Source organism: Typopeltis vanoorti, chromosome 15, assembly GCF_054136105.1.
Source record: "Typopeltis vanoorti isolate ZY-2024b chromosome 15, IOZ_Tvanoo_1.0, whole genome shotgun sequence".
Lineage (NCBI taxonomy): Eukaryota > Metazoa > Arthropoda > Arachnida > Uropygi > Thelyphonidae > Typopeltis > Typopeltis vanoorti.
Window position 1 is genome coordinate 85,431,546 of NC_143563.1, and position 12,340 is coordinate 85,443,885.

General features: G+C 35.2%; 1 protein-coding gene across 2 annotated transcripts in view; it reads left to right on the plus strand.

Moving 5' to 3' along the window:
- The window catches only part of row (zinc finger domain-containing protein relative of woc), a 249,864-nt gene that overhangs the window by 181,895 nt on the left and 55,629 nt on the right, over positions 1–12,340 (plus strand). For both annotated transcript variants that reach the window (XM_090404758.1, XM_090404759.1), the window contains one exon: positions 8,611–8,787. In XM_090404758.1, coding sequence (XP_090260884.1) covers positions 8,611–8,787 — 177 coding nt within the window. The remainder of the gene's footprint in view (positions 1–8,610; positions 8,788–12,340) is intronic.

Here is a 12,340-nt window from a genome sequence, read left to right on the forward strand (position 1 = left end):
GGCAAAAATAAAGGTTTTGTGTCAAGACTTGCAGCAAAGTTAAAGGAAATGTATCCAGACATTCCAAAACTGCAATCTTTCCACTGCATCATTCATCAGCAGGTCCTGTGCTGCAAAGTGTTGGAAATGAGCAGCGTACTCAAGCCTGTGACAAATCGCTGTGGACTTCATCTGATTCGGAGGCCTCAATCACTGCCAGTTTGCACAATTTTTAAAAGACTTGCAGAGTGAATTTGAAGGGTTACCTTATTACACAGCGGTTCATTGGTTATCTTGTCATAAGCTTCTAAAAAGCTTTTTTTTACTTCTAGAGGAGATCAAATTTCCTAGAAATGAAAAATCATGATGTTGCATTTCTTAATGATCAGACATTGGTACAAGATCTAGCATTCTTAGTTGATATTACAGGACATTTGAATAATTTAAATGTCAAACTTAAGGGGAAAGATCAGTTAATAACACATGTATGATGCACTGGCATGTTTTAGATGTAAGTTTTGTTTCAAAATCATATAAAAGAGAATATTCTAAATTACTATGTTTCTAAATTACATATTTTTATGAATGTTTCTAAATATTCTAAATCCTATGTGTGAACAGTTAAACAATAAGAATCAAAATTTTACCTTTTCTCAATATTGTCCCAAACTAGAAAAGATAAAAGAAGAATTTGATAGGCGATTTAAAGATTTTAAGGAGCAAGAAGAAGTTTTTTCGCTTTTTACAGATCCTTTTTCCTTTAATTTCGAAAAAGCTCCTATTTGTATTCAAATGGAACTTATTGATTTCCAAAATGATTCCATTCTAAAAGCGAAATACCAAGAAGTTGGTTTACCAAAAATATACAGTCATTTAGGTCAAAAATATACAGAAATAAAATATTTTGCAGCAAATATTCTATGTTATTTTGGAAGAACTTATTTATGTGAACAATTATTCTCATGTATGAAAAGTAACAAAACAGCCCACAGATCAAGATTAACCGACGTCAACCTTTCTGCCATAATGAAGGTTGTATGCTCACAATCTTTGAGTCCAAATTTTGGCAGTCTGGTTAATAATAAACGTTGTCAAGTGTCAGGAAAAAAAAAAATACTGAAATTAAATTAATATAATTATATTATGCAAGCATATATATATATATCATCGTCATCATCAAATTCCTGCCATGTACCCTCAAGGGGTGTACAGGATATGATAGTACTACATGAAAAATTTACATCATTACTAACTTCCTATCTACAATTTTCCTCCAAATGAGTCTGTTACTTATCAAGACTCCACCATTACCAGATCTTATATTTCTATTGTCTGAGGCACTTTGTACCGTATCAATCCACCTGTATATCTACATTTTCCTGCTAACTTGGCAGAGAACACTTGTTTTGCTAATCTTTCCTCGCCCATTCTGTTTACGTGACCATACCACCTGAGATTAGCTCTGCTAACGCATTCCTGGATGCTGACAATGTCAAGTTCTTTCCTAATATCCTCGTTTTTAATATGACATTGCCATTGATTCCATCTGTTCACGCCTCTAATCTTTCTCAGGACTCTCATATCTGCGGTCTCTAGTCTTTGGTCAAGTGTTTTACTTCTGACCCAGCTCTCAGATCCATAAGTTAAAACTGGTTTGAACACTGTCTTGTATATAGCTAATTTAGTGTTCCGACTAATTTCTCCTTATTCCATATGAATTTATTCAATTGACTTCCCACCACACCAGCTTTGCCGATTCTGTTGTCTATTTCCATATTTAATTTGCCATCTTCGCTAAAAATCGTGCCTAAGTAGCTGAAATGTTTTACTTCTTCCACAGGTTCTCATTCACAACACAGTTGACATTTTCAATGATTCTGCCTATTTTCATTGTCTGTCTTTTTATTGCTGACCTTCATACCATATCTATTACAACAATTATTCAATTTAGTCAGAGAATCTTGCAGACTTGTAGCGGATTTATTTAGAAGTATAACATCGTCCGCATAATGCAAAGAGCTGACATTAATATCTCCAATTTTGATATCATGTTTAATACTACTTTCCTTCGTAATGTGATCCATATAGATAATGAATAACAGAGGGGATAATGTACATCCTTGTCTCACACCAGATTTAACATTAAACCATCTTCCTGTACTTCCTTCAATTCTAACTGCTGACTTACAACTCAAATAAAGACTAAGTATTGCGTGATATAATGCCTCATTGACACCACACAGCTGTAGCGTTTTGAATAGCTTCTCTCTTGGCACCTTGTCATATGCCTTTTCCAAATTGACAAAACTTAAATCCAGATCTTTGTTATATTCCCATGCTTTCTCGACTATTTGTCGTAAAGTGAAGATCTGATCCTGACAGCCTCTATTTGGCCTGAATCCAGCTTGTTCTTCACCAAGCGTTTCTTCCACAATTCTTCTCAACCGTTTCTCAAGTATATTTGCATATATCTTACCAGGAACATTCAGTAGGGAAATACCTCTGTAATGCTCACATTCAGTTTTATTTCCCTTTTTATATATGGGTACTATGAGAGCTCTACTCCAATCATCGGGAATTCGTCCCTCTGTCCAGGCATTCTGAACTATGCAGTGCAGCCACTGTAAGACTTTTATACCACCATACTTCAGCATTTCGAATATCATCTACTCCTGCTGCCTTTCCACATTTCAAGCCTTTGATGGCTTTTTCTACTTCAGGTATGGATATGTATTCCTGACTGCATGCCTGTGTTTTTTTATCACTGTGTTGTCATCACTGCTTGTTTCATTTAGCAAATTTTCAAAGTAATTACTCCATACTTCAAGGATATCTTTTTCTCCCGTTTTCATTTCACCTTTATCATCTCTAATTCCTTTTACAGCACTCTTTCCTCCATTTCTAAGCTTCTTCAACAACCTCCAGAATATTTTGCCACCTTCTTGATATTTATTTTCTATGTTCTTGCCAAAGTCCTCCCATGACTTTTGTTTAGCTAGTTTTACACACTGTTTAGCTTTCTTACATTTGTCTCTGTATTCTCTAAGAGCACAAGCTGACTTATTTGCCAGGAACTTTTGATATGCTTTCTTCTTTTCCTTCACTGTCTCTTTAACTTTCTGTGTCTACCATGGAGTTCTGAATTTTCTATCCTTGCAGACAACCTTACCACATGCCTCTCTGGGCTGAATCAATCAGGGTTTTCTTCAAGGCTTGCCACTGAATCCCCAAGGTTTGGTTCCTGTTCTCAAACTCTTTCATTTTTTCTTCAATCAGGTTTGTGTATTTTAGTCTACAGTTCACATCTCAGAGCTGCTCAACTTTTATTTGCTTTAAACCTTTCTTACATGTTCTTCTTTTCAATATGAAATTCAATTTTATCCTGCTCAAAATGGTGATCACTTCCAATTTTAAATCCTGTGTACACTCTAGTGTCCTGCACCATAGAGAAAACATCAACAATAACATAGTCAATGAGACTTTTCTTATTCCTTGACTCTAATCTCCATGTGAATTTGTGCACATTTTTATGTTGGAACATGGTGTTTGCCATCTTGTCCATGGGGGCCAGATGGCAAACACATCATCTACATAGCGCAACCACACTTGTGGCTTGTATGTAGCTGTGGTAAGTACTTTGTTTTCAAAGTGTTCCATGTAAAAATTTGCTAACGGGGGAGAGAGGGGGGAACCCATAGCAGTACCATTAATCTGTTTGTAGAATCCCCCCCCCCCATGTAAAGTAACCTGCATTCATGGTAAATTGAAATAATTCAAAAATATCTGGGGGAAATTTAGACTTGATTAAATCAAGAGTTGGTAAATTGATTAAATACACTGGTAAATAGGGAGGTGACATCGAAACTAACCATTATGTCTGAATTTTTTAGGATTAGATTTTTAACCAGTGTTTTGAAATGGATTGAATTTTTTATTATTACTTATTTGAACTTATTATTACAAAAGCCGATAAAGGAAATGCAACAGTTATCATGAATAAAGAAGAGTATAACATAAAAATGCAAGATCTCATATGTGACAGTTCCACAATCAAATTATACATCGAGACCCTACGATGTCGCAAAAGAAAAAAGTCCGAAAATTACTGGAAAAAGTGATATCATGGCCCAAAGAAATCATCAGGAAAATAAAACCAATTCATGTTAAAACACCCTGTATTTATGGCTTACCAAAAATCCACAAAACTAATATTCCCCTATGCCCCATAGTTGATAGCATAGATAGTCCCACTTATAAACTGGCCCGGCATTTAGCTAAGTCGCTTGCCCCTCTTACTGGCAACTCGTCTACTTTTGTAAAAAATTCAATCCATTTCAAAACACTGGTTAAAAATCTAATCCTAAAAAATTCAGACATAATGGTTAGTTTCGATGTCACCTCCCTATTTATCAATGTACCACTTATAGACACTCTTGATTTAATCAAGTCTAAATTTCCCCCAGATATTTTTGAATTATTTCAATTTACCATGAATGCAGGTTACTTTACATGGGGGGGGGGGATTCTACAAACAGATTAATGGTACTGCTATGGGTTCCCCCCTCTCTCCCCCGTTAGCAAATTTTTACATGGAATACTTTGAAAACAAAGTACTTACCACAGCTACATACAGGCCACAAGTGTGGTTGCGCTATGTAGATGATGTGTTTGCCATCTGGCCCCATGGACAAGACACTTTGGATGCTTTTGTCACCTACCTAAACAGCCAACACCCTAAAATTCACTTCACAGTAGAAAAAGAATCAAATAACTGTTTACCATTTCTTGACACATTAGTCACCCGCCTTTCAGATGGATCACTATCTTTTTCTATTTACAGAAAGCCTACACACACAGGAAGATACCTACATAAACAATCACATCATCATCCAGTCCAACAGTACGGCATTTTAAAAACACTTACACACAGAGCCAGAGCCATTTGTTCTAATGATACAGCTCTGACCACTGAACTCCAGTTCCTGCGCCATACGTTCTTAGCCAACGGCTACAATCCCTACAAAATAGATAAAATACTACATAGGCCCATTACTTTGCCCTCCCCTAATACACAAGAACACAACATGACCATTTCTATTCCCTATATCAGAGGTACATCGGAAAAGATAGCCAAAGTATTGTTGAAACATGGCCTTCGCACCACCTTCAAACCTCATGTCAAGCTGGCAACTCTGATCCGCTCACCAAAGGATAAACTTCACCCTTTAGCACACCCAGGAGTGTATGAAGTTCCATGTGACTGTGATTTGGCCTATTATGGGCAAACAGGAAGATCAGTGAACATCCGCCTGGAAGAACATGAAAGATATGGCTGATATTCCATCTATTCCTATAGATAATTTCTTATTCAGGTTATGCAATAGCTCTTCAACCTGATTTTCATGTACATCAAACTCTTCATCTAATATAACAGTAGCGCTATACACCTTATTACATACACTTGGTTGATATATCTTAGCAAAGTGAACACACATTAGTTGAACAATCTCATTAGCTTCCGACACTCGAGTACCTTCTGCATTCAATAAAGCTATTCTTTCACATTCATTCTTTCTTTTGCTTGCAGCATAATGATAAAATTCTTTTGGACTGCCTTTGGCATGCATGGCCAACTTCTTTTCATACTCCGATTTAGTTTTCTGCACAATACTTTTTGCTTTTCTGGCCTGAGCCTTATAACTCCTCTCACGGTTATTCTCATGATCTTCTTTCCACATCATCTTCTTAGCAAATTAAGCAATGGATGTGCAACCTTCTTGTGGATCTCTTGCTTAATAAGGTTGCATATCCATTTCATTCCCAGCCTATTTATTCTTCGAACACTAGGGATACATTCAGATACTGTCTCATTTAAACACTTTTTCCCATTCAGTAACTGATGCATATAAAAGCTATCCTTGAAGTATAGAGTAATTACTTCGAAAAATTGCTAAATGAAACAAGGTGATAGCACAGTGGTAAAAAACACTCAGTAGGCATGAAATCAGGAATACATATCCATACTTGAAGCAGAAAAAGCCATAAAAAACCTGAAATGTGGAAAGTTAGCAGGAGCAGATGATATTTGACCAGAAATAGGTATAAAAGTCTTACAGTGGCTACACTGCATAGTTCAGAAGGACTTGACAGAGGGGGCAAATTCCAGATGTTTGGAGTAGAGCTCTCATAGTACCCATATATAAAAATGGAAATAAAACTGAATGTGAGAATTACATTGGTATTTCTCTATTGAGCGTTCCTGGTAAGATTTATGCAAGTATATTTGAGAAATGGTTGAGAAGGATTGTGGAAGAAAAGCTTGGTGAAGAACAAGCTGGATTCATGCCAAATAGAGGCTGTCATAATCAGATTTTCACTTTATTGACAAATAGTTGAGAAATCATGGGAATATAACAAAGATCTGTATTTAAGTTTTGTAGATCTGGAAAAGGTTTATGCCAAAGTGCCAAGCTATTCTAAACACTACAGTTATATGATGTCAGTGGGGCATTATATCAAGCAATACTTAGTCTTTATTTGAGTTGTAAGTCAGCAGTTAGAATTGAAGGAAGTATAGGAAGATGGTTAATGTTAAATCTGGTGTGAGACAAGGAAGATTTTTTACAGGAAGACAGTAAAAAAGACCCAGAGGAAGACTAAGATATAGGTGGATTGATACAGTAATTGGTGCCTTAGAAGATAAAAATATAAGATATGATAATGTTGGAGTCTTGACAGGTAACAAACTGATTTGAAGGAAAGTTGTAGATAGAAAGGTAGCAATGTAATTTTTCATGTAGTACTATCATTATCCCCTCTGTTATTCATTATCTATATGGATTACATTATGAAGGAAAGTGGTATTAAACCTGATATCAAAATTGGAAATGTAAATATCAGCTCTTTACTTTATGCGGGCGATACTTTCTAAATAAATCTGCTACAAGTTTTCAAGATTCCTGACTAAATTGAATAACTATTGTATGAAGGTCAGCAATAACAAGACAAAAACAATGAAAATAGGCAGAAGCATTGTGAATATCAACTGCATTGTGAATGTAGAACTTATAGAACAAGTAAAACATTTCAGCTGCTTAGGCACGATTTTTAGTGAAGATGGTAAATTAAATATGGAAATAGACAACAGAATCAACAAAGCTGTTAGGGTAGGAAGACAATTGAATAAATTTATATGGAATAAGAGAGAAATTAGTCAAAACACTGAATTAACTGTATACAAGACAGTGTTGAAACCAATTTTAACTTATGAATCTGAGAGGTGGGTCAGAAGTAAAACACATGACCAAAGACTAGAGACCATAGATATGAGAGTCCTGAAAAAGATTAGGGGCATGAACAGATTGCATTAGTGGCAATAGCATATTAAAAACGAAGATATTAGGAAAGAACTTGACATTATCAGCATCCAGGAATGTGTTAGCAGAGCTAATCTCAGGTGGTATGGTCACTTAAACAGAATGGGCGAGGAAAGATTAGCAAAACAGGTGTTCTCTGCCAGTTGGCAGTAAAAAAGACCAGAGGAAGACGAAGATATAGGTGGATTGATACGGTAATTGGTGCCTTAGAAGATAAAAATATAAGATCTGATAATGTTGGAGTCTTGACAAGTAACAGACTGATTTGGAAGAAAATTGTAGATAGGAAATTAATAATAATGTAATTTTTTTCATGTAGTACTATCATATCCTGTACACCCCTTGAGGGTACATGGCAGGAATTTGATGATGATGATGATGATGATGGTCTCTAGGTAGTTGTTCTGTTTCTGATTCCAGTCTCAGATCCAGAAGTTAAAATTAGTTTAGCACCGTTTTCTACTGTACAATTTTCATGTAGTACTGTCATATTCTGTACATCTCTTCAGGGTACATGTAGTGCTATCATATATTTTGCAAGGATTTGATGATGACGATGTAACTGATACAATAGGACCAAAGATACTATTCTCCTAAGTTGATCATAATTTCTTGCTTTGTAGTTCAGCATGTGACCTGTTTTAATTGGAGCATTAATACAATTAGATATTTCCCAAGAAAGCACAGCATGATCACTGTCATCAATTTGTCATCATTTGGTTAATTTGCCATTGTTGACCATACAGGTATTATGTTTTTTTGTTTAAATATATATATATAAAAAAAAAAAAAAAATAGATGCAAGAGATTGATAGAGAGAGAGAGGGCAGGTAAACTGAGTGAATATTTACACAAGTGAGCCTATATGTGGGTAGTGAATGTCATGTTACATGTATTATTTTGGCCACAGTGATGATTAGTCAGTATAGGTTTTCCAACTGTTATTCCTCCCCTCTTCTAGCATTGAGTTAAGTCAGATAAATTATGGTTGTGGGGTTGGTTTCCCTCTGGGTACTTTCTCACAAACTTAAAACTGACCTTGAACACATTTGGTTTTATGGTGGTGGTAGTAGTAGTAGTAGTTAGATGTGCATCCAGATAATAAAAATAAATCATGGAGTTCATGCAGTTGCTTCCCTAGATGGATGTATGCCTCTTGACGGAAGGCTGATAATTCTTTTCTTGATTAAATAAATTTTCATTCCAAATAAAATATTTTAAGTGTTCTTAATAATTATGGAGATTGTTCTTTTAGGTTCATCTTCATTCAAATTCTCTTGCTTGTCTGATATGTAATCAGGCGTTTTCTTCTGTGAAGTATTTGATATATCACATGAAAATGTATCACGTTGAAGCAGAAATGCCATATGCATGCCAAGTATGCCATTTTCGTTCTTCATTTCATCGTGAAGTATTAGAGCACTTCCAACAGGTAATGAAAATTGACTTAGTAAGCTGATTATTTTTAGTTTACTTATTTGTTGATGGTTTTTATACAAAGCATGAAAGGAGTATGTTGTGATGCCTGTTCACATTGAGATAAATGCTATGACTTAACTTATCACTGTTTAATGATAGCATATTCTTAGAAAAATGTTTCTATATTGTTTACATATACTTCAATAATTTTCAGCTTTAAGTTTCAGATGCAGTGAATTTTATATAGTATCCAACCTCCTAATACTTGATCTTCCAGTAAGCAGACTCATTTCAACTGTGATCCAGCTTATGAAAATTGATCATTCTGATAAACATCAGAATGATCACTTTGCATTTTATGGATTTTCTGAATATCTATGACTATATAACATCAAAAAGTCTGAAATTGGTTATTACAATCTACATTATTTGCAATTTTATCTACTATCTCTAAACCTTGGACCTCTGAAAACTCCTGGACCTTCGCTGATGTTTTCATCAGAGAAGTCAAAAAGATCATTCCAATGTTTGATATTTGTAGTTCTATCACTACCTGAATATTGAATTCCTATTTAACATTGGAGAAGTCCAAAAAATGATTATGATATCTGTTATATATATTATTTTACATTTTACTATCATTATTTTTTTTAGGTGCTTCTGTAGCCTTCTGGAAATGGCATTTGCTCCCATAGTACTAGATTACCAGAAAAAAGGATTGTCATAGGTTTGATTTTGGTTGCTGACAGAGGAACTTGCCAGAACTATCTACCTTTTTTTTTTTTTTTGATAGTTCTGGGTTAATCAATCATTGGCACCAAGTTTTTCCCTCCCAGAAACTTGTGTTTTTATATCCCCAATTGAAGAAAATTGACTGTAAAAGTTGCACTATTTCAGATAATATACACTATTAGGGTTTAGGACTTTGCAATGGTGGTAGTGTTGACTACTATATCCCCTACCCCAATCATTGATAACATTGGGCTCAGCTATCAGTGATGGCTAAGGGTTATAGACTGCCTTATCCTCCAAAAGTTAGTCAGTGCTAAAAGAGCTCGGCTTGCTTCATTTGAGGATACCAGCTATTACATGATTTACTTCTTTTATTAATTTCTTTTTGATAAGCTAAGGTTTTTCAAACTATAGTACTGTGAGGAAAAAAACTAAGAGAAAAAAGAAACTTGTGCGCATTGCTTTTGGTGACTTGTGGACTACGTTCTTTTAATGAACTGAAGTGCATAGAAACACATTTTAGTTTAAAACTAAATTTATTAAGCACTTATGTTATTATCATATGTTAAGTTCTTCTGGAAACATTTTTGATATATGAAATACAGGTATACCTCGGTTAATGTTACCTCTGATAATAAAGTTTCAATATAATGAAGTCTGAATTTCAAGCCCACTTTATCTAAAAATATTAAAATTTTAAGGTCAATGCCGGAAATCATTCTATTGGTGAATGATGGCGACTTGTCACGTACTCCCAAGGTGTGGTGTGTCTGTTTTAACAGTTTCGCGTGTCATCCGTTGTTGCTTACACTTCGTAGGGTGTGTTTCAGTGTGGTGCATTGCAATAAATGACGTATGTTCTCTGATAGCATTATTGTAGATTTTGTAAATATTATTTGATATTTTGTTTTTCTACCCATTTAGTTAAAATGTCAGAATCAAGGAAAACCAAAGCAATTTCTTTGAAAGTAAATTAAATACCATACAGCATGTTGAAAGGGGTGAAAGAAAGTCCCATATGGCACATTCTTCAGGATTAGTGCAGTGAACTTTAACAACTATACTTAGTCAAACAGAAAAAATAAAACAGTCTGCTCAGAATTGTATAGATGTTACAGCAGCAAAATTAACTCGCTTGGCCAACCCTTGGCCAACTACTTTATGGAGACTTTTGAAGAGAAAGAAAAATGCCTCTGATCTTTCTCAGAACTCTCATATCTGCAGTCTCTAGTCTTTGGTCAAGTATTTTACTTCTGACCCAGCTCTCAGATCCACAAGTTAAAACTGGTTTGAACACTGTCTTGTATACAGCTAATTTAGTGTTTTGACTAATTTCTCTCTTATTCCATATGAATTTATTCAATTGACTTCCCACCATACCAGCTTTGCTGATTCTGTTGTCTATTTCTATATTTAATTTACCATCTTCACTGAAGATCGTGCCTAAGTAGCTGAAATGTTTTACTTGTTCCACAGGTTCTCCATTCACAACACAGTTGACATTTTCAATGATTCTGCCTATTTTCATTGTCTTTGTCTTTTTATTGCTGACCTTTATACCATATCTGTTCAACAGTTATTCGTGTTAGTCAGAGAATCTTGCAGACTTGTAGTGGAATTATTTAGAAGTATAACATCAACCGCATAAAGCAAAGAGCTGACATTAACATCTCCAATTTTGATATAATGTTTAATACCACTTTCCTTCATAATGTGATCCATATAGATAATGAATAACAGAGGGGATAATGTACATCCTTGTCTCACACCAGATTTAACATTAAACCATCTTCCTGTACTTCCTTCAATTCTAACTGCTGACTTACAACTCAAATAATGACTAAGTATTGCATGATATAATGCCTCATTGACACCACATAACTGTAGCATATCGAATAGCTTCTCTCTCTTGGCAACTTGTCATATGCCTTTTCCAAATCGACAAAACTTAAATACAGATCATTGTTATATTCCCATGCTTTCTCAACTATTTGTCGTATCTATTCAGCCTCTATTTGGCCTGAATCCAGCTTGTTCTTCACCAAGCGTTTCTTCCACAATTCTTCTCAACCATTTCTCAAGTATACTTGCATAGATCTTGCCAGGAACACTCACTAGTGAAATACCTCTGTAATTCTCACATTCAGTTTTATTTCCCTTTTTATATATGGGTACTATGAGAGCTCTACTCCAATCATTGGGAATTCGTCCCTGTGTCCAGGCATTCTGAACTATGCAGTGCAACCACTGTAAGACTTTTATACCACCATACTTCAGCATTTCTGGTCGAATATCATCTACTCCTGCTGCCTTTCCACATTTCAAGCCTTTGATGGCTTTTTCTACTTCAGGTATGGATATGTATTCCTGACTGCATGCCTAGTCAGTGTTTTTTTGCCACTGTGCTGTCATCACTGCTTGTTTCATTTAGCAGTTTTTCAAAGTAATTACTCCATACTTCAAGGATATCTTTTTCTGCCCTTTTTTTCACCTTTATCATCTCTAACTCCTTTTACAGCACTCTTTCCTCCATTCCTAAGCTTCAACAACCTCCAGAATATTTTGCCACCTTCTTGATATTTATTTTCTATATTCTTGCCAAAGGCTTCCCATGACTTTCGTTTAGCTAGTTTTACACACTGTTTAGCTTTCTTACATTTGTCTCTGTATTCTCTAAGAGCACAAGCTGACTTATTTGCCAGGAACTTTTGATATGTTTTCTTCTTTTCCTTCACTGCCTCTTTAACTTCCTGTGTCCACCATGGAGTTCTAATTTTTCTATCCTTGCAGACAACTTCACCACATACCTCTCTTGCTGAATCAGTCAGGGTTTT